We start from the raw sequence: 27,095 nt of genomic DNA, 5'->3' as shown, positions 1-27,095 counted from the left end.
GGCATAAGAAACGCAAGAGACTGGTCACCATTCAGCAAAGGGATGCAAGTGCCTCGGCAACATATTGTGCTTTATTTTTTCTTATGCTTGTATTTTTACTTCCAAGAATAGCTTGCTTTTTTCTACTTCATGCCCCAGAATGACTTGGCAGGCTTTGGGTAGTATGCATCTTGATTTGGATGGAAGTGTATAAAATTATGCACAGACTGGACAAAGTAGATAAGGAACAGATTTTCTCCCTCTCTCACAAGACCTGTACTCAGGGTTATCCAATGTTGCTGAATTACAGAAGATTTGGGAGGAGAGGGAGCAGGGAGGGAAGATTTCTACAAGCAGCTTATAGTTAAACTATGGAATTGACTACCAAAAATGTCATGATGGTGACAAGCCTGGATGGCTTGAGGAGAGACAGATGCAGGGAGGTTAGTGCCATCAGTTGGTACTGGTCAGAATTAATATATTGCCTTCAGTATTAGAGTTAATACAACTTTGTGGCATATTGTTGAGAAAAGCAAGATGGAGCGTGCAGTTCAGCTGTTGTCCTGTATGAGGAATTCTCATAGAAAACTGGCTTTCTCTGCTGTGACAATCTTTTTATGTAACATCCTACCTTTGGAAACCCAACTGGCACCAGTGTCGGTATCCTTTAGGTGACAAGTTAAAGCATAACATTTTGAGAAAGACTTTGGCCCATGTGTATATTTGTGTGTGCGTTTCATCAGGTTTTATTAGACAAAGAATACTCAGATAGTTTTTTTTTTCCTCTGAAATATAGCCTACAGCACCTGGTATTCATTACTGGTCTCCCATCCAAGTACTAACCAGAGCTGACCCAGCTTAGCTTCCATGATTTACAAATTGTAAGCTGCTCTGATAGCCTTGGCTGAAGAGCGGGGTATAAATAAATTATTATTGTTATTATTATTATTATTATTATTATCAGAGGACATCTTGTGCCTTTAGTGTATTTAAGTTTCTTTCTTTGGGACTTTCTCTCCCTCCATTTTTCAACTGTGCACATGATTTTAACTGTTTTAGACTTTCTGCTGTTTTGACTTGATGTATTTGATGTATTTTATTGTTTTTTCTTCCACTGTTTTAAAATGTTCATATTGAGATCTCATGACAGATGATATTTTTGGCCACTGTGAACAGAATGCTGGATAAGATGGGTCTTTGGTCTGACTGATCATCGCTCAACTTATATTCTTATGATGAGATACATCTCCATCTCTATTTCTATGGTCCAAAACACACTGCAGAAATAATCCAGTTTGAGACAGCTTTAACTGCCTTGGGTCAGTGCTAGTGGATCCTGGGAATTGTAGTTCATTGTGGCACCAGTGCTCTCTGACAGAGAAGGCTAAACATCTCACAAAAGTACAGTTCCCAGAATTTAACTGCCAGGGCAATTAAAACAGTCTCAAACTGGATTATTTCTGCAGTGTGTTTTGGACCTCTGTCTCTTATCTCTATCTCTCTATGAACATAGAGAGGGAGAGGATGTGTTATCCGGTGAAACAAAATTTGCCACTTGCTGTTTTGCTTCAGGTATTTCTTCAACTTCCCCTGACAGCTTGCCCCAACAGTGGCAGCTTCCCAAATTGTCACATCCATGCACACTATGCCCAAACTTAATGCATGCAGTCTTATGCCTTTCCTAGTGAACTGTGAAGGTCCACAAACGAAGAATGGTGGAAATGGGGAAGCATGAAATAAGAAGGTTTTGTTGCCTTTATGGTGCTATGAACAGGAACTGTATACAGAGGGAAATGAACTAGCACACTTGATATGTTCTCTTCTGCCAAGCTCTGCACTGTAGAAAGGGAACAGGACAAATGTTTCCACAAGTCCAGTTTGGCCTCAGTTACAAGGAACACAGACTGAAGTTCATCAAAAAAACGATCTCTCTGGAATGAGGCAAAATGGCTATCACTCTGAAGAGGACCAATTATGCAGTCAAGTAGAACATGATCAGATGCTTCCCTGCTCATATTCATATTTATACACATTTCATTCTGGGTTTCCCTTTACTTTTTGCTGGTAGAAGAAGCTGCCAGAAAATGAGCCACATGGAACTGGAAGGGCATATAGGAAGAAGAAAGGAGGGACGTTAAACATGAAGTAAAGTGATGTTGGGGTGTGTGGGGAAGGGAGATAAGCAGGGCCATTAGAGAGGCATGGAAGTTTGACTAACCAACAGGATTTGCATCGTGTGACTATACTGCTGCCAAGCCAGTGTGTTTTTACATGCCAGAGGAAGCGGTAAGGCTATCATGCAAAAATCAAAATGCATGATTTGTATATTAGTCTCAAGAGATGAGAATTAAATAACTACATTTAGGAATATACAAAGATCTCTCTCCTCAAGCATCTCTAGCTTGACAATTTCAGTGAAGCAACGAATTCCCATAAAGAGTAGCAGAATGCCATGTAAATATCTTTCATGGCAAAAAGAAAATAAAATCAATAAAATTATAATGCTTTATTATTGTTGTTGGACAAGCTAAGCACAATATAGATAAGGGTTTTGGCTTTCCAAAAGGTCCAGCTTTGCAATCTTACAATCTGGTTTAATCTTCTGGTGGAAGTCTGTAGCCTCCAGGTTTTTGCCAGGTAAGTTCTAACTGGGGAATAGTGCTTAATAGAAATGCTAACTTAAAGCATGGGTTGGCGATGAGGCCTTCTAGAGAGAAGAAATAATCACATCAGGATTCTCCAAGCATATGGTTCTGGTGCAAGTAAAAACTCTCAGGAGAACCACTGCTGTTGTCAGGAGACAGATTTCAAGCCAGGATGAATGAATATATATATATATATATATATATATATATATATATATATGCAAAGAAAAAGATTGCCCCTCTGTTATTAGTCCTTGACTTCATAAAACCCAAGGGTTGTCACCAAATGATCAGTCACCAGAGGATAAAAAGACTACAAGATGAGTATTGGTAGCAACATTTTTTCCTCTCTCATTCACAATCATTTATTAGCGGAATTGTTCCACCAGCAAGCTAAAAATGCTGCACATTCTGCCATCACTGTGCTGTACATTGAGATGCATTAACACAAGTGTTTGAAAATGTTACTTTTTGGACTGCAACACCCAAGCTCCCCCAGTCAACATGGCCCATGGGCATATCTGCTCTTCAGTGTGCATGTTGTGGTATTGAAGTGCCAATTCAATGTATGTCTCCTGCTCCAATTGTACATGGCTGTAACTTTCTTAAACTTACTCCTAAACATCTTAGCTTGCAGCTGGAAGGACTAGGTAATAGGAACTTATCAAATGGACAAAAAATCCAACTGCACCCCAATAGGATGCATCCAGGTTGCAGGCAGGAATTACTGCACATAATTCAATTTTATCAATTCCTCCAGGTGAGTGCAGCATGGCTGTATCCCAAGTTCTAGGTGCTCTTTGGAGGCCGATTTTCAAAGTTGGAAAGATCCTGGCTTGGAAAAGTGGTCTCCGAAGCACATCTGGGATCCGGGCTGCATCTGGGCTGCACTCACCCAGTGGAATCAGTGGCGAATTATGTGCAATATTCCCGCCTGCATCCTGCAACCCGGCTGCATACCATTAGGGTGCAGTCAGGTTTTTTGCCCATGCAATAAACACCATAGTATGGCCTGCAATGGCAATGACTGGCTGACAGGTTGGAAATTCCTGTCTCACATTGTAGAGATCATGGACTATGGCCAGTGGTAACTTATACAAAGTATTCTCTGAACAAATCATATTTTGTTCAAATCCTCACACGTTTATCTAGTAAATCCACATTGGAACCTGTCCCTTAAGTCTCCAACGAGATCTACACTTAATTAATTAGATACATAACAGTTATGGATGGAGATATTTTTCTCCGATAATGACAGTTGATACTTGCCATGAAGAAAAAACCACCCAAGCAACAAAAAAATATCCCACCCATGCCAGGCTTTTGTACAAGGAGTGCAGCTAAAGATAACAAATTATTTGAATGTTTATTTTGGTGAAGTTGTTTCTAAATAGAAAAAAAAATATGTCAAAGGAAAGATTTCAACCCCCTCCCTTTTCAGATTTACTTATTGCAAAATCAATATCCATCAGCTGTTTGAAATTAAAGGAGAGGTGAGGCCTCAGTTTTATACATGCCTTATTGTACTGCAAGAGCTTTCTACTCAGCCAGATAAATCTTCTTTAAGAGGATTAGGAAACTTTCATTATCTTTATCTAACCTGAACTAACACTAACTCTGAAAAATTAATCTATAGTCTTGGCCAAAACCCGATAGCTGTTGCTAAGAAGCTGGCCCACTGGAGTTGCTTTCTAATTGAAGTGAGTGGGAGGAGAGAAGGCCCATGTCTCTTTAGCACTTGGGGAACATGGGGCAGGGAGCCGTGGTGGGAGTGGGGAGGAAGAGAAACAAGAACCTCTCATGGGCTGAACTGGTCACATTATTCCTTGTGAATAATTTATCCCCCAGCTTAGGGCATATTTTTTTCCTCTATGAATCATTTATTTGTGAAAGGGGAGGGAAGTTCGCCCTTCTGTCCCATGCTACTAATTATTCATTCAGCTCCAAGGCTAAGGAAACTCAGACTGGTATAACCAAAAACAACCTCCAAAGGGCAACATTACTTTTGACTATCACAAAGTCAGGTTCACGTGAAAGTGGGTGCAGAGGTCTTGTTTTTCGCCGCTTTGATCAAAATTTTGGAAAAGCGGGTTACAAATAAACTATATTATTATTATTATATTATTTTCCTTCTGGGGGGGATCAAAAAAAATGTCAGATGAATAAGGTGTCCACTGATGTATTGCCAGGGAAGGAAGGAAGGAAGGAAGGAAGGAAGGAAGGAAGGAAGGAAGGAAGGAAGGAAGGGAAAGAGAAAGGAGAACCTGTATAAGATTGGCATGAATGGATAGAAATGTAGAAATTGTTATTGTTACTTAGGGCCTGTCTACATGTGTTGGAATACTCTGCCCCCATAATATTCTGCCCCCGAGTTCCACCTGAATTCCCCCTTACCTGCTGTGGGTTTTCACTGAATGGCAGACAGCTGCCTTCCCACAGTCGTTGCAAGCTGTCCAGCGCCACCACTGTGGGTACTAGTTGCTCTATGGTCAGAATGAGGCACCCAGCCTCTTTCTGACCTCAGAGCAACTCATGCCCATAGAGCGCCTCAGCAAAGAGTGGGCTGTCACTGTTTTATGACAGGTTTTCTGGAACAAAGGGTAAGTCTTTTTCATGTGGGACAAGAGGTGGAAACCCCAAATCAGGTCTGGGCATTGGGCTATGTAAAAATACGATAAGAAAAAATTTCATGGAATAATTTTCTAACTGTAAATTGTCTTTAAAAACTGTTTTTGAAAATGTTTTTTGTAAGCAGTTTTCACAAACGTTGTCAGACTGGAAGGAAAGTTGCTTAAAAAAACACACCTTGTTGATTCCTCTAAGAAGAAAATTAATGAAGAATTACATTCCAACAACCCTTCACATTTCTTCAAAGGTCTGGGGTTTGGATATTATGTCACATTAACAGTATATAGCCAGCCTGGGGGGAATTCAGGGTTTATAAGGCAATGTAGAAATACTAGCTGGTACCCAGTGTTTCAATTACAAATTCCTAATATAGTTATGGATCCATGACTGATCTGTATTGAGCAAGACTACGTAGTCCTGCTGTAAAAAATATACTGTATAAATGTTGGTAAAATGTATGTTAATGCCACCCCAGCCCAACTTAGGAGTCAGTCAAAAGCAGGACCTGGAAACAACCACCTGCTAGTACCCTGATCAGAAGCTGAGCAGACCTCCGTCACCCGGGGGGGGGGGGATTGGTTACAAACAGATGGCATTTAGTTACAAAGACATAATTAAATTACATTAATGGGGTGGAACCAGTCCACTATGCAGTAACTTAATTACACAGACATAACTAAGTTCCCAATGTAGGATATTGGCAAATATTACCATAGTTTCACCATAGTGGGGAAAGGGGAAACATTTGAATCTCGATTTTATGCACTCTCTCAGTTTTCCATGATTGTCCCATCCTTCCTGCCTTCCTTCCAGCCCTCCAGCCAATGAAATGAGCAAAACATGCAAAATAAAGTAACTATGATTGGGTGTCTTGTTTGCCCAGGTCAAATGCTTCTTGGGTAGAGGCATTTGTGTGTATGTGTGTGTCATGTGCCTTCAAGTCACCTGTTGACTAACACTGACCCCATCAATTTCATAGGGTTTTCTTTTATAGGGTTAGCCAAGGAATCTTCCAAGGTGGCTTTGCCAGTTCCTTCCTCTAAAATATAACCTACAGCAACTAGTATTCATTGGTGGTCTCCAAAGAGGTATGACGCCTCCCCTAAAACAAGGGATGGGAACTTTTTTGGAGTGGGGTAAATTTTCTGTCTCGAATTTCACTGTGGGTTTATTGAGGTTTCTTTTTGCTGTTGTAAAGTAGTTATCCGTTTTTCCATGCAGTGGAAGTGGGGAGACTTTGGGTAGAATTTTCAAGCTATTTAAGCCTGGAAATTGTGCTTTAAAAAACATAATACTGTGGGTTCAAGGGGTTTTGGAGGACTGAAGGTGGCTCCCCATCCTGCCATGTATATTCAGGTTCACGGACATTGGCAGTTTTTGTTGATCCAGATTTTATATCGGAGGTGAAAGTGGCTGCTCTGATACAAAAGACCTTTGATCAGTTTGAGTGATCTACCTACGGTGATTCAAGTTGGACACAAACTTTGCCATTGTGAGAGGAAAATTTCTGAACAACAGCAGACCTGTTGGTTCATTTGAGAAGAAAATTAATGAAGAATTACATTCGTGCCCCTTATATTTCTTCAAAGGTCTGCCGAAAATGGGGGAGTGGGTGTTCTGTAGCTTCAGTTTCTATCATTTATTTTAAATGAAGGTCCCCCCCTGCTCCCTTGGCACAGAGCCCTCATTATTCTAAGGTTAAAAAATGGAACATGGCAGCTGGTTTCATTCTACAGGATCATCAACATCATTGGCATCTCATAGGCCCAATAATAAAATCTATCCCAAGTCTACTTAGTGCAATGAAATGTTCCCTTGCACTTGATCTCCCTCAAAGGGGGAGATGCTCTGGGCTCCCCACTCCTGATGTGAAAGCTCTGAGATGTTTCCCTTAGAAAAGACTCAGATACTCCCTCTTTTCCTACCAACAGCTTGTGTTAAGCTAAGGCAACTCTCTTGCAGCATTATCCCTTGAAGCTCTGTGCCAAGAGCCCTTTATGGCCTGCAATGACTTTGACATACTTACACAATCTGTCTTCTTTCTTGCTCTCTCAGCTCTGGAAAGTGATAGCCTTGTTCTGTTTGAGTCTCTTCCTCTACAGCACCTGACAGTTCTTTTATTTTGGCACTGTATTTTCCCCCCAAAGAAGATAATTCTGCTGTCAAGGCCACTAACATGCCACTGAGGCATTGCTTTCCATATTTAGAAATCTCTCTGTTCCTGTGGAACTTGGACTCTTCTGCCAGGCAGGAGAGACAGAACTGACTCAATGGATTCTACCCTTCTGAGACCCCAAATATTTTCAAAATGTGCCCCAGCTAATCCCTGCTGTCTCATTCCATCAAAGTTTTAAGGTAGAGGTGGGTAATGTTTCTCCACAGAAGGACACTTTGGAAACATAATGAGAGAGCACAAGAGAGGATAAGGGACCTATCTTCAACCAATTTGCTTAAGCATATGTGTATTATGTCAAATTTTATCTGTCACAGAACAGCCCCAAACAAATTCTCTAAGGAGGAAGGAAGTGGTGGCCAGGCAGTATGAAAAGATCTATGACTGTATCAGTCAGGAGAAAGAGACAGGAGTAAATTTTTCTGTGTGCATTCTTGTGCAATAAAATATACATAGACATTAGCAAGTGCCGCTTGCAAAACACAAATGGCACCATATTCCCAGCATAGACCGAAGAGTTCTACTCTCCCAATTCAATAACTATAGAAGAGGAAACATTGGGATTCTCTCTTTTATTGCTGGAGTGATGGCTAGGTTGATTGTTTGTCCCAGCTCAACATCAGAGGTTTTGGGGGTGGATGATTATCCCTTGTGAAAGTCAGCAGAGGCATGACATTCAAATGTGATGTGGCTTTTAATACTTATAATTATTTCCTTTCCTAACAAAACCAAGGCATGTGGTGGGCCAAGGAGCAGCAGTGTGTGCTTGGGAAACAGACTACTATCTACACATGTGCTAAAAGTGGATCCAAAAATGGCTCCAATAGATGATGCTACCATACTAACCTTGTCATTGTCCCAGGGGCACTCCTAGCCACCATTTTAAAGCATGGATCTGTGGTAGAGGAGATTCTAACAACTCTAGTTCCTCTTGGCATAGTATGCATCATGACCTTTGCTAAGAAATGAAGAGAAGGGAGAAAGCAGCCTTCATCCCCCTTGTAACCCGCACCTGACTCTGTCTTCAAACTCAGTCCCTCTCAAGTGAACCTGAGACTCTCTCCTGCCCTTTTCAGCTATTTATTTAGAATGTGATGCCATCTTTGCACAGTTGTTCACTCAAGGGCACTAGCAAGAATTTAAGAAATGAAAAGTCAAAAGTTAAAACAAAACAACTCTCAAAAACATACAACAGATTTTGAGTTCTGGACTTCTGGGAAGAGCGATAAAATGGCTGTCACACATACACACCCTAACTGCAAAGTTGGGGCAATGTTACAAATCTACAGTGTTAGACTGAAATACAGAACTGTGACTCAACTGTTGCTTTGCCAAAGGACCTGTTTAGAACTGGGCCACAAATAGCACAGCTGGGTTCTTTCAATCAAACAACACAGACAGAAACCTGTGATTAGCTTTCAAGCTCTTTTGTACTCTCCTGCCAAGACAGTGGACACCACTAGTGTCTAGACAGTACTTGAGTACAAGGTGGAATCTAAAGATTTTGCTATTAAGCAACAGGACAATAAGAAGAAACCATTTGATTCATCAGGTTCTGAGCGTCAGCCACCAAGTGTGCCTATTCAAAGCCCCAGGGAACTGAAAACACTGAATGATGTTTTGGTTTGGTTTTCATTTCCTCCACAGCCTCCTCTGAGTCTTACCTTGCACTATAAGATGAACCCGCGATGTCTTTGGATGATTGTCTGTTTGTACAGAGCAGGTGTAAGGGCCTTCATCATATATGTCCACATTATGGATCCTGATGCTGTACTGGGTTTTTGTGTTTGTGATGATAACCACTCGGTCATCTATTGACCACTTATCGTTTCCGGCATAAAGGATCGTGCTCCGGTTGAGCCAAGCTACTCGCGTGACTCTGTCATCCACAGTACACCTAAAAAAGGAAGAACAGAAAAGACAACACTTGTTATTTTTATTATAATATTTATATTTATTTCTATCCCACCTTCCTCTCAGAATTGGGACTCAGGCCAGCTTACTGTTTCAAAAAGCAATACAGTTAAAGTCATACAAAAAGGGAACATTAAAATAGAATGAAACTAGTCACAATATTAAAACACTTTAAATTGTTAGTTAAAAGAACACATGCAATTAAACAGACTGCAAATCTATTGAAAAATAGTACTTTTTAAAACAATAAAGCACACTCAAGCCTGCATTAGGAAACAGCCTAAGTTACAACTGTAATGTTATTACCTATGAGCTGTGCATACCAGTGGGAAAGGCCAGCCTGGCGTGGAGTTGGGCCATGACATCCATATGATGCACACCCCGGCTCCATCCCCAGAGTGGTGTGATGCCATGCTCTGCACCACACATCATGCAGCATCATGGCACACAGCATCATGGCACTCCTCTGGCACTGTATCCGCACAACACAGTGCTGAAGAAGCACCATAAAGTTACAGCACCATGGCTATTGCACCCTTTGCAGGGCTCAAAAAGGAGCCACTTTTTGTGGCTCCCTTTTGCACACTGCAAAGGCCAGATTCAGGGTGCAGCATGCAGTTGCCACAGTCCAGATCTGGCTGTAAAAGGGGCAGTCTGCACAGCCCCTTAGTTATTGGGGAAAGAAATTGTGGCAAGGAATCAGTTACTTGTAACTAGTTACTTCAGTGCTCTGTTTTAATCAAAAATGCTTCAAAATGACTGCTCAAATACGATTAGGAATTAGGGATGTAAATAATATTCTCAATTGTCTTGTATTTGCAGAGAAAAGTGTCCCCATTGGAAAAAAATGCAAATAACTGAGAGCATTTTCACATTTTGGATGGAGGGGAAATTTTGCCAAGGGATGGTTTACATGTGAAAAATACTGTATTTTGCATGGAAACAATTTTTTGCACCAAAAACAAACAAACAAAAACTTTCAAAAAAATTTCACATGAAGTCTGGAAAATCATTGCCAAAATGTGCAAATTATTATCTTGACAGTAGAGAGAAAACACATGGTATGTCCTTCCTTCTTGGTTGTGAAAACAAAATGAGTGAATGATTTCACCTTGTAATGAGTTGCTACATGGTTAGCCTGAATCCACACAGAAAAAGGACAAGCTTCAGACAGGCAAATGTAAGTAGCACTAGAAATGCCTTGAAAACCCCAAGGAAAGCATTGTACATGCTCCTTGCAGTCTAGATGTCCACCTTGTTTGAACAAATTCAGTCTGGCTTGGATTTTTTTTCCTGCTGGATAGCATCACACCATGGGATTAACAGTTCAGCCTTATCTAGTACAAAGAAAATCATTCAGTTTACAGATGAATTTTGATTCCTGTTTTGGACTGACAACATTGTTTCCATAGATACAAGCAGGTGGCCTGTACCTGTGAGATGTCGGAAGCCCTGAATGACATACTGAGATATACCCTGGGACATTTACCTCTCCAGTACCTTCCAAAGGATTACACCTTGCAGGTTTCTCTCTATACTCTGCACACACGTTACTATTGCTTCCCTCTTCTGCCTGGTTTCCCTCTCATCGGTTCAACCCTTCCTTCACAGAGTAACATTCCCCCTTCATTTCACTGCAGAAAGCCTTATTCCCTTCTCTCTCTCCAAGCAGCTCTCTCCTATTCATCTTAATCCTGGGTTGCAATGGCAGCAGCCTGATGTTCAAACATGCAAACCCTCCCTTTATTCAAATTAACTGTGGGAGAGCTAGGCACAGCCTAGTTAAGTTGAGCCCTAGGGGGATTGCAGTCTAGTGGACTATTACTCCCGTCTCAGTTCATTATAATGAATAATAAAGAGATACTTACACACGTTTTTGGTAAATTATTCATTGCATGGACTGGAAAAAATCAGGGCAGTAATATGTAAAACAGACAACTTGCATGTCTGTGTTCATATAAATATCTAGCATAAAGCCCTTCAAGGGACTCGCCAGTCTCCTCATTAAAGATGAAGTACAAGGATCAGGGTTTGAAGAGACAATCAGGATTCCTTCATGCTGACTTTGTACAGAGCGGGAGGAAAAGAAACAACTCTGACGTGTAAATTCTGACTTGGTGGAGGGCCAGATTGACTGAATCTTTGGTATTTATCTATGTAGTAAGTGTTAAGGCACTGCGGATCGGCCCATGTGCATCTTGCATTAATAAATAAAATAAGAATTCTCCTTTGAGACAATCCAGACTATGAAACTTCCCAAAGGATTTTGTTATTTGCTTACAATTAATATATTTCCATAGTGTTTTCTCCTCATTGTAAAGGTTAATTAAGCCCACAATAGTTGGTATCCTGCATGATTAGTCAGAGATTCCTTGTCACAAGAAAGATGGGGTAGAGATAATATTTGAACACATCAAAAAATATTCTTGAAAAACATGGTGTGTTTTTTTTAGTGTTGAGAAGAATCCTGGGCTGATAAGTATCTTTGTAGTTCAGGATTTGTTCGACACAAAATTTGAACATGGTTGTTTTGCATAGAAAACAAAATTTTCAATGCAGGATACAGCCATTTCTGCTCAGGGATTAATATTTCTATGAAGAAATATTACTTTCTAAGCAGAAAATGCTATTTGCTCACTGAAAATACAATTTTCTGCACAGTATAAGTACTGAATTGGAAATAATCTTCAGAAACTGTGATTTTTGAAGACTTTCTCACAGCAGGAAGAAAACTGATAAAATTACTTTTTGCTTCCTTTGAGAAGATAGTTACTAAAGTTTCCATCCCTATGAGAGAGGTATGACAGTCTGGATTCATCCTACATACCTGAAACTCTTGTCTCTCTAATTTTTGTGAATTCAAAGAGTTGGAGAGGGAAAATCTTTACTGACTATAGCTTCTGAAACCCAGCAACTACTATGGCTACTGGTCATGCTAGCTGGGTATTCAGAGTCCTTTAAAAAGTAATTTCTTCCAAGAACTAATATTTCAGGGTGCAATGCTTGAACGTTTTCAAGTGCATTTTTAATTTTCAAAGACGGAGCCATGTTAGTCTCTTGCAGCATAAAAAGGAGGAATGGAGGGATAGAAGGGAAAAGGAGTGTGACAGCATCTTTAAGACTAACTGGATTTAATTTTAGTTTGTGCTTTCATGGATATACACCCATTTCTTCAGCACTTGATCTGAAAAAGTGGGTTTACATTCATGAAAGCTCATGCTAAAATGAAAACCATTTAGTCTTAACGGTGCTGCCACATTCCTTTTAACCTTTATCATCGAAAGAACATTTCCTAAATATTAATGTGATTTGAAACTGAAGTTTGTGTCCTCTGTTCCCTTTTGTGTGTGAGGTAAGAGAGAGAGAGACGGGGGAGGAGGAATAGGTCTACACTGACCAGAATACTCTGGGTACCCCCAGAATATTCTGGCCCTGAAGTTGCCTTGACTTTCCCCCATTATCTGCCCATTTCAGAGCAATAGTGGTAAGTTGTGCCACTGTGCCACCTACTGCTGCCAGAAATCATTCCTGCTAAGGCCAAAACTGAGGTGGCCAGAATTGATCACATGGCTGGGTGTCTTGTTGTGACCTCAGGGAAATCATTTATGCCAGCACCATTGGTTGGCACCACAGAATTACTGTAGACAACTGTCCACCATTTCTCCAGAGAACTTTAGGCCTGTTACAGACTGCCAAAATAAAGCTGCTTCGGGTCTCTTTGGAGGTATGCTATTTAAATGACGCATGGGTCCTAAGCGTCCGGAGGTCGCGCCAAAGACACACTCCATTCCTAAGCACTGGAGTGCAGCTTTGGTGCAGCTTCCGGCCTCTTAGGATGCATGCATCATTTAAACAGCATACCTCCAAAGAGACCCCAAGCAGCTTTATTTTGGCAGTCTGTAACAGGCCTTAGATTTTCTGAAAAGATCTGGATCAAATGCTTAGTTATTGAAAAGGCTGTTAAGGGAGGCACGGCCCAGATTCACTGCAGGGCTGCCCTTCCCATGTATGGACAGTCTGCAGGCATCAGAATAAAACAACTTGAGGCAGGAGGCACAGCGAACAGCTCAGGTAGACATACCCAAAGAGACACATCCAGGCAGCTCAGCCATTGTGCTTTATGCCTCAGTTAAGATCTGAGCCTGGATTCTCATAGCTCAAGTCCAGGACAGTGACCTGAACACTATGATGTTTCAGTTTATTGACCCCAACCCATAAAGAAATTATGACAAGTATGTATTCATGCTTATACACATTGAATCTGACAGATGCTAGAAGGAAAATGTATAGAAGCATTTGCTAAGCAATGAACTCTCATGAGATACTGTTTGAAACTAGACTCAATCATGTTTATACAGCCACTGGAACTAGTGGAACTGAATTTAGTTGTGACTAATGTCCCCCAATGATTTCCATGTCTCCCTTTTCTAAGGCCAAGATACTATATGCTTTCTGTTTAGCACACATACACACATACTTATTCCCAATTGAACAGAATTACGATAAAGTCTCCAGCAAGCAAAGAGGTGAAGAGACATCTTCAAACTATTTATATAATGCAGGCATGCTGTGACAAAGCTGAATAATAAAACCAAGCCAGGAGGCTTCTCCTAGAAGGGATCAAATTAAGAGCAAAGGCAAATCCACATTAACATTCTCTTACAGCTCCCAGTCCATCTCCAAAGTAATCATGCTACTGTAAAATACACAAAGAGAAGAGAAATAAATCTACAAAGTTCCAGGAGGAATGGAAACAGTCATGGTGGTGGGTGTAATATTTTTGTGTGTGGATAGTAAAATACCTTTTAAAAATATCCCCTAAATATGTCTTCTGCAGAGCAGATTCACATGGAAGAAAGAGTCTCAGTTGTAATGTCATGTAAAAATTCATGATGCCCTAAAGGACCAAAAGCCATCAAGGCTTGAAGGCACATGTAGCAGCCATGTTTCTGAAACCAAGCAACTGTTTGTGGTCAGTATGCAGGTCTCTTTGAATCATGAAAGAAAAGAGACGATAAAGACCTGAGAATTAGTAGAAATCGTAAGAGGCAAAATTGATTCAGTTCAATTAATTTAATTCAGTTTACTAAGAAATGACTTAGTTCATACTTCCCATACATATATGTATAAACTTGACTTTAATGTGGCTATGTCCCTGAGTCAAAGGAGATTAAGATCTAGCACACTTTGATCCTCACTTCTGTGTACATACACTTTTTTTTAGGGGAGAGGGGGCTCTTTTTATTCAACAGGACAGGTCTGCTGGCAGATCACAGAAGACATTTCTGCCTAATCCCAACTTCTTCAAACCAGTATAACTTTGAGATAGGATTGTCCTGGTAATGGCATTCAGAAACCTGAGAGACTTGCTACTAAACTACCATACAAACAAGTTGCAATGATAACATTCCAGGTCTTGGTCTGGTCTAAGGCTACACATATGCCTTGGTTGAAGGCACCCTGGGAATTCACGTATGCGACCTTGAGTTTCATAATGAAAGGAAGGCAGGATATAAAGCCCTACATGGCTTGGGTCCGGGTTACTTACGGGAACGCATCTCCCTATACAATCTGCCCCACACTCTTAGAACAAGTGGGAAGAACCTGTTGGAGATACCAGCATCCAAACATGTTTCTACTTCCCAAAAGGCATTCAGTATAGCTGCCCCTAGACTATGGATTGTTCTCCCAGAGGAGACCCGCCTTGTCACATCCTTGGAAACTTTCAAGAAGGCAGTAAAGACAGAGCTCTTTTGCTGTGCATACCCTCCTGACCTCCTATGAAGACCACTAGTATGGAACGAGAGCAGCTGACGCTGTGATTGATTGATATTTTATGTTTTTATGTATCTATGCTTTTATGTTCTTATGTTTTTATATTTTTAGCTGTGGTTTTAATTGTACAGTAACTAATGCTGCAGTATTCTAAGTGTAATTTTAACTCTGCTGTGATCCCACCTCGATCCATTGGGAGAGGCGGGAAGATAGAAATAAAAATTATTATTATTATTATTATTATTATTATTATTATTATTATAGTAGTCAATAAATAATAAAACTTGGACAGCCATGAATGCCAATCTGGCGTCAAAGGAAGAATGGGTTAAATACAGCAACAGAAACAATGGCCTGTTACAGACTGCCAAAATAAAGTTGCTTCGAGTCTCTTTGGGGGTATGCTGTTTAAATGATGCATGCACCCTAAGAATCCGGAAGCTGCACCAAAGCTGCACTCCGGTGCTTATGACTGGAGTGTGGCTTTGGTGCAACCTCCGGACTCTTAGGACCCATGCATCATTTAAATAGCATACCTCCAAAGAGGTCCGAAGCAGCTTTATTTTGGCAGTCTGTAACAGGCCAATATATCCTCCCACAGTCCTGATTTGACCAGATTAATCCTCTGTCGTCCCATTTTTACAGCTGCTTTTAAAATATTCTGGTTTCTCTCTCCTCTTCACACTTTCCCCCTTTGCCTTCACCTTCAGTTGCTGCAAACTGAGTTCAGATTACAAAAGTAGTTTGCACTCATTTAACTCAGTCGGGAGGAGAGGGAGGAGAGGAGTAGTTGAACTCGTCTTTCCCAGTAGGCTCACACAAAAGCAAGCTGATGCAGCCTCTCTCAGTTGGTTTGTTCTTCATTATTAACTTTTGCCATTTTGACCATGCTCTGTTGTTGCTTGGCCACACATATCCCTGTTTTCATCTGTGAAATGATGCAGAGTATGCAGCAGCAGCAGCAGCAACAACAAAAGTCAGTTATGTTCAGGTACATTTGCCATAATATAGGGGCTGAACAGACAACTCCTTTGGAGTGGCTTGTCAGCTCCCCTTTGATTGTCGGATTGGGGGCACAGCAAATGCACACCACAGCACCAATCTGGCAACTTGCTGTCTTAAAAAGAACAGCAAAATGCTGCTCATTTTCAAACTGGCAAAAAGCCGGCCTTGCTACCGTGGCAGCGCATTTGCTCTGTTTCTTCAGCGCAACGTATAAATGCTGCACACAGGAGCATACTCATGCTACCTGCTGTCTGGTTGTGCAGGTGGCATAATGGCAGCTTGGGGGTGGAGTTGGGGTGTGTGGCAAACGGCTGCCATGCCCCCACTCTACCCCGACACTGGCCCTTTTTGGCCAGTCTGTAAACCCCATAGTCTCTGTCGCCCATGTCAATCAGCAACCTGCAATTTTGATGGTTGTTCCACTCTACAGCTTGCCTAACTATAACAGAACAGTTACTGTAGCCTCCATGAGAGTTATTTCAAAAATTCTCCATACCCTGGCATATTTCTGCTATAATCGATTACCAGGACACCATTTCACCTGTAGATTCCCCCCCCCCCCCCCGGTATCTTAAGGTCAGTCAGAATGAGGGTTGTAGACATTATATCTAGTAACTGCTTTCTTTGCTTGTTTGCTTCTAAGGGGCTAATAACTGGGTAGCTTCTTCTTGTGGTCGCTCTGGTTATGCAGTTATTTCATTCCAGGAGTTTGGGATGGAGCAGGAAGGAGAGGGAGAGTGAGGAAGAGAAGATTTATTTGTAATGATTAGAAATAAACACAGCTCCTCAGAAGTAAACAGCAAAGAACAGAACCTGGCTGGGCTCCCAACTCATTAAAGATGCAAATGAGGAACAGGCCATCAGAACATGAGGTCCCACTAATCCTTTCTCAACAACGTAAATCGTCAAATTAGCTTCTAGTACAATGACAGATGTGGCATGTAACATCAGGTTTAATACAATAGGTCCTAGAGGGAAGGACGGTGTCTGTCAGGCTTCCGCCTTTGTCACCGCTGATATTTATTCATGGTGATGAGGACAGAAGGCTCTTAGCTTTAGCTTCCAATCCCTTCTGTTGGCACCGCTGCTGCTAAAACAGCCATGGGTCTATCCGTCCATTTCTTGGCAAGCGTTTTTTCAAGTTCGCTTTCTCTAACTTGCTGGCTTTTCCCTTATCAGCTGTGTAAAGGCCTGATGTTTCAAGTAGAGGAAGACGGCCATTTATTCCAACCATGTAAAGTATTGGAATTTGACCAAACTTTTCTGGGTAGCTAGCTCTAGCTGAAGATCTCAGGAAGCTCACTGTCTTTACAATATGGGAGATGACATTTTAAAAGGCAGAAGTCAATAAGTAGACCCAGTTGGAAGGCTGAAAAATCAGAGGCAAAAGATAGATCTGGTACACAGGTTTTGAAGATGTCTATCTGGGAAATGTTATGTAAGAAAAGAAAAACAGGTGGAGGGAGAATTGTAGATAAATCTGGACATAAAGCATAATTTACTGGTACCTGATTTTAAGTCCATCCCTGAGCCGAAAGTGGTTTGGACAGAACACAGACTCAGCTGGCCTAGTATCAACTTAGCTGGTTTTCAGCCACCTTTGTGACTTAGTATTACACTCTCAATCCATTATTCTATTGAGTGATGATAGAGCACATCTTCCACAACTACATCCATGCTTTGGCTTTACTTCTGGGTTTCACTGGGACACTGACAATAGTGCAACACTGTTCATTGACACCACAGAGATTATCGCAATGTTTAAAAATGTGACTTACCTCTCTCATTTTGTATTCTCATTCATGATGCAGCCAGGTATTATTGAATTATATGAATCTCTCACAGAACATAAGGAAAAAACAAATGCAAGGTTTGGTGGCATGCTTTCTTCCTCATATAGATCTGGATATTCTGGATTTGCTACCGTCACTGCCTCCAAGCAAAAATCCAGCTAAAATTCACCCTCAACTGGCCTCTTTTCACTTTCGTGAGCTTCCTGGCTCCCCCCCCCCCCCTTGACTGCCAAACTTCAACTGAACAGTGCATGGGAGTATTCCTGCCTAGCGACTACTTGGCTATATGGTCAATCCTGATGCTATAAAACTGGGGTTGGGCAAGGCAGAAGGTGTCTTTGCCCAAGGCAGTACAGGATAAAATAAAATTAAACTTCTCACAAGATTGCAACATTTTAAAACAATTTTGTAATGAAGCAAAGCAGCTAAGACACTACGATATAAAACAATGCAATACAGTCTTATCAAATATTTCCTTCAAAGCCTTCAATTCTAATACCTTGTCTGAAATGTTTTAAAAAATATGTTTTCACCTGCCAGGAAGGAGGGAGCCATTCTAACCTCCCTACGGAAGTTGTTCCAAAGTTTAGGGCCAACCACCAAGAAGGTCCTGTCTCATGTTCCAACCAAATGCAGCCATGTGTTGGGACTAAAAGAAGGATTCTCCTGTAGATATCAAGGTCAAAGCCAGCACTTTCAAGTGTGAGAAATACTTGATGTATAGCCTCATGACAGCTTTACAATACCCATAGCTTCCTTCCAAGGAAGATGTAATCAAGACTTGATTTCAGGAAACATAAGACCAGTCTTAACTTCCAAAACCATTTATCGATGCCAGAATAATATAGTCAGCCCTCTGTACTCAGATTCTTTATCCATGGACTCAACTATTCACAGCTTGAAATATTCAAAACAAATATATGTTCCCAAAAACAAACTTTGATTTTGCCAATTTATCTGTCCTGCTTACCTCTAGAGGGCAACACAGCAGGGAGTATACAAAGGAATAGTCCAGAGTCCAGTCCAAAGGTCACACAATACCAGTCAGTCAGTCACAGCAAAGGGCAGAGGCAAGAGCATAGTCACAAAGCAAGTCCAGGGGCCAGATAACCAGAGTCATGAATCAAAGAACAAGGCTACAAAACTGGTTGTCGGCAGCAAAGAATCTCTGCAGCTAGAAGTCTTTTAAAAGGCCTCTGCTTCTCTCAGCTGAAACTTACTAGCTCTCCTCTTGCCTTCTAGCCTGGAAGTATGCCTCAAAGACTCCTTGACCTGTCTTCACTCCACAGGTCCTGGCAACTGCAGCCTAAAGTCCATAGAGGAGTCTGTTTCTCCTTCAGCAACGTCTTGAGCCTGTTTTAGGACTGCTGATCCAGATATGCCCCAGATCTGTCCCTGTCTCAGCCTCCTCCATGTCTTCAGGGTCTCGGTCTTCTGACTGTGCCTTTAAGTCAGGCCCAGGGCAGTCCATAACATTATCGAAGAGACACCATTTTACTACATCACTACATATTGGGACTTGAGTATCCACGGATTTTGGTATCCATGTGGGAGGGGGTACTGGAACCAAACTCTAGCAGATACCAAAGGCTGAATATACTAGAGGATATGGCAATTTTATTTTTAACAAAATGAGAGTTATCACTGATGAGATATGGAATGCCTTTCTTTCACCACTGATTAACCACACAATAAGCCATTACATGTTTCTGACATTGAAATATGTGCTTCTCTAGGTTGTATTTGGGCACACTGAATTAATTGCATTACTTTATTAAATCAAATCCAGAATTTACTTTCTCCAGTACCCTACTCCTCAGTCAGTCTCCTTCTTTCCTTTACTTAGGAGAAATCTAGATGCAGGCTTGTTAATAAATGTATTGGGGGCTATACAGATGGGTGGCATGCAGCTGCCGCTTTTGGCTCTGGATCAGTGCTGCAGCAACCACATGCGGAGGCACCGATCGGCTCGATGGAAGGAGCAAAAGGAAACTGCCCCAAGCAGCTCCCTCGAAGGGGTGTCATAGGCCTGCCAGCACACCATGATGATGGCCCTTCTGTGCTGCGCCATTTGGGTGCTGTACCACAGTGGCACAATCATGACATGTGTCGTGTAAACGTGCATGCGCCAAAATGGCGCCATGGGGGTAGGGTCATGGCATCAAGCATGTGGACGCTATGCCGTGACTCCACCCACAGGCTGGCACAAAGTGCTGGTCTGTGTGCCCCCCCCCCCCCTTAGTTACCAGCACTTGAATCTACTGCTCAAAGCTCAAAGTACAGGAGTTTGACTCCCAAAACTCTTGATCTTTTCATTTTCCAGTTTATGCATCAGCCACAAAAGCTAAGGTGGTTCAGATCTGACTTTATAGGACACTTTTTGTTAAATTAAATATAGTGACTGCATGAAGAAGAAAAAAAACTGTGGCCCATATCCTGAGTTTTAGCATCCAGTGCTTCAAATCTGAATCAGGATTTGTGTCCATATCCTTTTTAAAAAAAAAAAATTACAGAGAAGGTGGGGGGAGAAGTGACAGAGCAGCATCAAAAGTATGCACCAAGTATTTGCCTTGCCTAGGAATTTGACTGCCTCCTTTCAATACAATAAAAAGTAAGTCGCTGGATGGACAGAGGGTAAAGTTGCATTCCATGGCCCAGCCAAAGGAGCAGGTGAAGTAGCAAGTAAAAGACACCCACAGAGAGAATTAAGGAGACTGATTAAGGGACATGATCCAGCAAAATGTCCTCTTCATTGCAGCCCACTGTTTGCAGAATCATGCACTCGCTGAACAGCAGCCTCAATCAGCTGGCTGTGTAAGAATTCAATCAGTGCTAATCTAACACAATGCACCACCTGCTCCCTGACTGATTTCTAGTGTTCTTCAATCAAAAGGAGGGAAGGGAGGGGGGAAGCAAAGAGTTTATTGCCAGCAGTGTTAGCAGACTTGGAAAATTCAAGAACCTGAGGCCCTCTTGTCTTTGTTTTTTTATAAATTGTCTTCAGCCTTTGAAGGGGAAGGCGGGAGGGAGAGGGAAATAAAAAGAGCACAGAGCGAAAGATTCAGTGTGATGCCAGCTCGCTCTGTAATTAAACGCCAGTAATTAACAAGTGTTAATACCAGGCTGTGGCTACTATGAATCAAGCATCTTGCTTTAGAATGTGTCTTCTTCCTTCCTAGTTTAGCAGAAAAAGCTGTAGGTGGAAACTACAAATTGGTACATCATACTCACAATTATTCCACCTGATTTAAAAGGGGGGCAGGGCAAGTCATTAGGGGAAAGGCACCAAGAAAGGTACTTGGAAATATGGAGGACTTGAACAGAGGTACCATTTGCAACTGAGAAGGCTAGGGTCATGCACAAATCCACAAACTTTAACGTCATGACAAGCATGCTCTATGGATCGATCTAGATGATACACTGCAGAACCTATGATGCATGCCCACAGGTTTTGTTTTTGTTTTGTGCAGCAAATTCCATTTATCCAAATGGAAACTTAGATTGAAATAAATAACCATATGAAGAAATGGTTAAATATCCAGTTTGGTCACATTTACTGTGGATGATGAGAACTGTGGTCTAACACATCTGGTAGGTCTGGGATCAGGGAAGGCTAATGTACTGGATTACACTGTAAGGACTCTTTAAAAAGACTTTGACTGCATCTGCACTGGAGAAATAATCCAGTTTGAAACCACTTTAACTGCCATGGTTCAATGCTATGATTTCTGGGAACTGTAGTTTCGTGAGATATTTAGCTTTCTCTGTCAGAGAGCTCTGGTGCCACAACAGGCTACAAATCCTAGAATTCCATAGCATCAAGTCATGGCAGTTAAAGTGGTATTCAGTTGCATTATTTCTACAGTATGGTTACAGCTTTAGAGAAAATTTCTGAGATTTCAGGGTATGCCATCTCATGGTAAACTTTGACATATGACACATGTGCCAAAGAAGGTTGGAAAATGAGCTCTGCAATCCTGGGAGAAGTCTGGCTGCCTCTGCACTGCAGAAATGATCCATGTTGGCACCACTTTAACTGCCATGGATTGATGCTATGGAATTCTAGAAATTATAGTTTCATGAGATATTTAGCCTTCTCTATCAGAGCTTTGGTGCCACAAGAAAATACAGTTATTATTGTTGTTGTTATTATTATTATTATTAACCTTTATTTATATAGCGCTGTAAATTTACACAGCGCTGTACATACAATCTTTTAGTTAGACGGTTCCCCAAATTCCATAGCATGGTGCCATGGCAGTTAAAGTGGTGTCAATCTGGATTATTTCTGCAGTGCGGATACCATCTCAGTGAAATCCTTTCACCCTGCCCCCTAGTTTGCTTTTTTTTTTCTGTTCAGAAACAATATAGAAGATTTTGAGAGGTCCTTTGGTGCACAGTTGTATTTTAAACAACACACTGATATGCAACATATGATTTGTCCCTTAATAAATTCAGCTCAAATGTCCCATTCCTACCCATCTCCAATTATTGCTAAAGATGTATTTCATGCTAGGATCCCAAGTTCCAATCTCTCTAACTCTTAAATGAAATGGAGAAGTTTCAGCCATCAAGGGAATAAGTCTCAGGGTCTTGGCGGCTTGCCCAGAAGGATTATTATACAGCAGGTTGGGTTCTGTTGTAATTATCTCCCTAACAGCTGGACTAGTTGGATAAACTCTCTGTATCTTAATACATGATGCAAGAACAGCCATGGAGAATTAAACTGCAATAGTAGATTGTCTGGGCAGATAGGCAGAAGTGGAAAGCTTAGATAGAAGTTTTTCCTAAGCTTTAAACTTTGGAGTAGTTGGGAGCATTAACTGTCCTGAATCTACCTCTAGTACCACAGAGAATGCTCTGAAACTGCAAATCACACCTTTCCTCTTTGAACTTTCCCCTTTGCACATTCCTTTTCCCCTTATATTTCCACACAAGCAACAAAAAATTCATGTAAAAACCTGTAAAAAGCAAACTCTCCCTTTGGATGACTTGACCTTCCTGGATATCTGAATCACTGAAATAAAGTTGGAATTTCATTTTTTTTCCCATTTGACATGTTTTCTTAAAAACATAATACAAGGCAACTTGGAGTAGAGGACAGGCCTGGAGAGACCAGCATCCTCTTTCCCCACAGTGGTCAGACACTGATGTAAAACCTCCATACCAGGCAAGAAGACCATAATTTTCTGCATTTGCTATTTCCCCACTTCTAGTATTCCGATAAGGCATAGTTTGTGGCATATAATCTGGGATTGTCCTTAAAACATGTTTTGTAGAGCAGACTGGAGATGAAGGCAGGGTCTAGCTAAAGGGATTGCAAACCGAGGCTGTATCTATGAAAGTCAGACTGAGGTCCCCTGTCCATGGAGACTTCTGTAAGTTAGGGCAAGAACAAAGTGTATTAACCCACACAGGAAAGAACAACAACTGAGCAGAAAAAGGAGGTAAGCAACTGTATTCACATTATAGAATAGTTAGATCGTAATTTGCATTCACAGAATCTGAGCATTTCTGTTACCCAATGGTACCATCCCCTACCATTCCATAATAATCTCCAATTGGGACTTCAGGGACATAAAGTACTATGCAGCTAATGTGGTGACAAAACGGCAGAAGGCAAATGTTTACCTTCTCCTTCTCCCCCTTCACCCGCTCATCTGGAAGATTTACAGGTTTGCGCAGAGCAGAGTTTGAGTTTTTAATTAAAGCTGGTTAAACGGAAGCATTTTTGAGCTCTGTTTGTCATGAGGCATATGTTTGATAGAGGACAAGAGATGCTCAGCGAAGGATGTTCAAGTTCACATGACACAGTATCTGTACATCTTGCCTATCTTCCATGTTGTAGCTCATGGAAAGAAGTGAATGTCTGAGGCTTGGTTGCAAAATTGCAAAGGTCTCATGCCTCTTCTTTCATAGCTCCAATAAAAGCATCAAATGATGGGGGAGACCTCTATATTAACCTCTGGAGAGCCACAACCAGACAATGTAGACATTGTCAAACTAAATTACCCCAGAGGTGGCCTCTGAGGTATAAAAGGTTAGCAAACAATCTTCTGTTCAGAGAATGGCCAGATTCTAAACAGTATAGTTTAAAAAAAAAAAACTCCAGTGAGGTTAAATAGCATATAAAGAAAGGAATTCCAAAGTATCGTCATACTAGTCATTGCAATTAAAGCTCCATTACACTGTAATGGTTTATATTACTAAAGAATTACTGTGAAGATGTGTGCAATGGCATAATAATAATAATAATAATAATAATAATTATTATTATTATTATTATTTGTATCCCGCCTCTCCCTGTATTGAATCGAGGCAGGTAACAACAAACAAGAACAATAAAATCAAACATGACTATCAATAGATAAAAGCATAACAGGACATATTAGATCCTTCTTAAAGGCCTCCAAAGAGGTTAGATTGTAGATCTCATCTGGCAGGTCATTTCAGATTTTTGGAGCTGGGCTGGTGTCGCTGAGATATTTTGGCCTACAAATAACCTAGCGCATGCTAAAATGTCATGGTAAGGTGTTAAAGGAGGGGAAGTTCAGAATATATGATGGACATCAGGTTGATCTTAATTAGGTAGCTGATGGTCTCTGGACAAAACTAGTTATGTCTATATCTCAGGTATCCCTGTCCATAGTTGTTTAGGTACCAGGACTTTGCATCCCGGTACCGAAACCCTGACCTTATAGCAAATAGGCAGCCAGTGTATAGCCTTTAGTAAAAGTGGATATGAAATGGTACCCAACAATATTAATTTCCTTTCCTTGGGTTGCAATATGGAGGGAAAAAATTAAGTGCTCCATAATAGTGTAGAAAGTAGTGCCCTGCTTTAGATATCAAAGGTGATGGCAAAGATTGATAGTAAATCTGTTCTTAACAGTTCCCATTTTGGTTATGGAAGAGACTATCAAAGAAAGCCCCCATATCCACTCAAAATGGGGCTAAACATGTCATTCAGATCTACAGGGGGAAAGAGGCACTCAATTCAATTTTCTTAAGAAGACAGAACTATGGAATTAGCATCCAAGCTTCCCGCAGGCAGAGGCAATAACCTATAAAGAAGAAGGGAACTCTGCAGTAGGATGATGAAACCATATTTTATGGGAAGCGTTATGAAGCATCCCTGCCAAATGAGAAATCTGTAAATTACCTGGGTAAGCAATCAGCCCAAGATTATAATTGCCAATTTGCAAAAATTTCACCAACAATTAAGCAAAATAAAATAACCCACCAGAGGAAATTTAATGCTTGACACTGTAGCACCTCCCTTAACTTGCCGAGATTTCAGCACACATATTTTATTTCTCTTTATGCAATTAAAGGTTTTTGGTTTTTTGTGTTTTCATTCACAAGGCACAGTAAAAGTTGTAGTGGCCACCTCAGCAGATTTTTTTTTTCTTGGAATTGAAACAAAAATGGCTACAGGTCCCAACTGAAGAGCTGAAGTAATGGGAGTTGGAAAAGATTATTCCTCTGTTCCACCTGTCTTATTCTTTCACTGATACTTCCATCACCTTCTTTATACACATCTTGAGCAGAATGCTAGTTTAAACCACAAAGCAGGATGAGGAAGAAAATGGATGAAGAAGCTGTTAAAAAAGGGATGGCTAGGCTGTGACTATAAGAGTGGTCCAAGAAGAGGAATGCAGGGGGATGTAGTGAACCACAGCCTTGGTTCCCATCCTGGGAGAAAGTTGCAGTATACATTTCAATAAATAAATAAAATGATACATTAATAAACCAATTCTGTGACCAATTAGGTAGTTACCTGAAGAAGTAGACAGAAGTCTATGAAAGCTCATGCTGCCAACTTTTTCTTTCAGGTAGTCTCAAAGGTGCTACAAGATCTCTCTATACACTAGGAAGAGAAACGTATCCAAGAGTGGTTAAATCTCAGTACTGCAGCCACAAGGTTGTGAGTTTGATCCCAAGCAGGGCTCTGGGTCTACTCAGCCTTCCATCCCTCATAGGTTGGTAAAATGAGTATCCAACTTGTTGTTGGCAACTGATTTACACATTATACACTGCTTAGGGAGTGCTAGTTCACTGATAAGCAGTATACTATTGCTATTGCTTTCCAAATGGCAAAGGGGAACAGCAGCAATCATAACCAAGATCTAGCCATGTAGTTTTGTTAGCCAGTGCTAGCAGAACTTTCTCCTTTCCTCTCCCCACCTTCCTGCTGTAGCCTTCTGTGGCAATGCCAAAATGAACTTGAGGATTTCCCACAGGACAGAGAGAATTTAGAAGGCAAGATGTACTGCCGTTTTATGGATAACCATTGAGAAAACAATGGATTCTGACCAGTGTTGGTAGTAGAGAAGTGAAGAATATTTACAAAATTTCTCATTACATGGGATGTCTAATTTTTCAATACGTCCTCTTGAGAAACTGACAGAGCCCCAAAGATTTCTCAGCTCTTATACAAGACTGAAACAACTAGCCCTTTTCATTTCTTGGTCAAAGATTTCAGTTCACACAACATGTCTCTGTGCAAAACTCAGAAATATTCTCAATATTTTTTGGGGAAAAATGTTTGCTCAGGAATTCCAGGTCAGTTCTAGTAACTTTGCAAAGCTCAGGGCATAAGTTAAGATATGTTGAGAAGATCTGTGGGGTGGATTTGCCAATTCCATTCTTTGTAAGCCTTTTTTGAAAAAAAGCTGTTATACCCCACCTCCACCTGAAATTGGTACTTATCTCTCCATAATGTACTTCAGGAATTATTCATTTAACTTGTAAATCAAATCTATGAATTTTCTGGGCATGTAGCAATGGGCCACCTAGATGTGTGTCCATGCAAATGAACAAGTTCATCTAATTAGGAGGTTTATTTGTTTGAGTTGTACATGAATATACCAAATTACATTATCAGATCATAGTCCTGCTTCTGATTTATTCTTTCTTTGTTCTTCAAGACTTCGTACATCTAAGCAATTAACCTCTCAAAGAGCCAGAGAACACATAATTATCCTCATTTGTCTAAACGTCACCAAGATGGCCGCCTTTCAATTAACCTTCTGGGAATGGAAGAAAGTTGGAGTGATATAGTGATCATTTTGAACCTCGCTGTATGCTTTTTTATTAAAAAAAATCTAATTGAATTGAAATATTCAGATGATAAAATATGGCCAGATAGCTGTTTCCACAGGTAAAAGGGATTTGAGAAAG

At 40.9% G+C, this 27,095-nt stretch overlaps 1 protein-coding gene across 3 annotated transcripts in view; it reads right to left on the bottom strand.

The window, feature by feature from the left end:
- Positions 1 to 27,095, bottom strand: part of OPCML (opioid binding protein/cell adhesion molecule like) — an 842,793-nt gene that overhangs the window by 179,720 nt on the left and 635,978 nt on the right. For all 3 annotated transcript variants that reach the window (XM_089537525.1, XM_089537526.1, XM_089537524.1), the window contains one exon: positions 9,090 to 9,322. In XM_089537525.1, the coding sequence (XP_089393651.1) occupies positions 9,090 to 9,322 (233 nt within the window). The remainder of the gene's footprint in view (positions 1 to 9,089; positions 9,323 to 27,095) is intronic.

The sequence above is a fragment of the Sceloporus occidentalis genome, unplaced genomic scaffold (assembly GCF_023333645.1).
Source record: "Sceloporus occidentalis isolate IW3139 unplaced genomic scaffold, rSceOcc1.0.p SCAF_9, whole genome shotgun sequence".
Lineage (NCBI taxonomy): Eukaryota > Metazoa > Chordata > Lepidosauria > Squamata > Phrynosomatidae > Sceloporus > Sceloporus occidentalis.
Note: the sequence above shows the minus strand (reverse complement) of the source record. Positions and strands in the feature narration are given on the sequence as shown.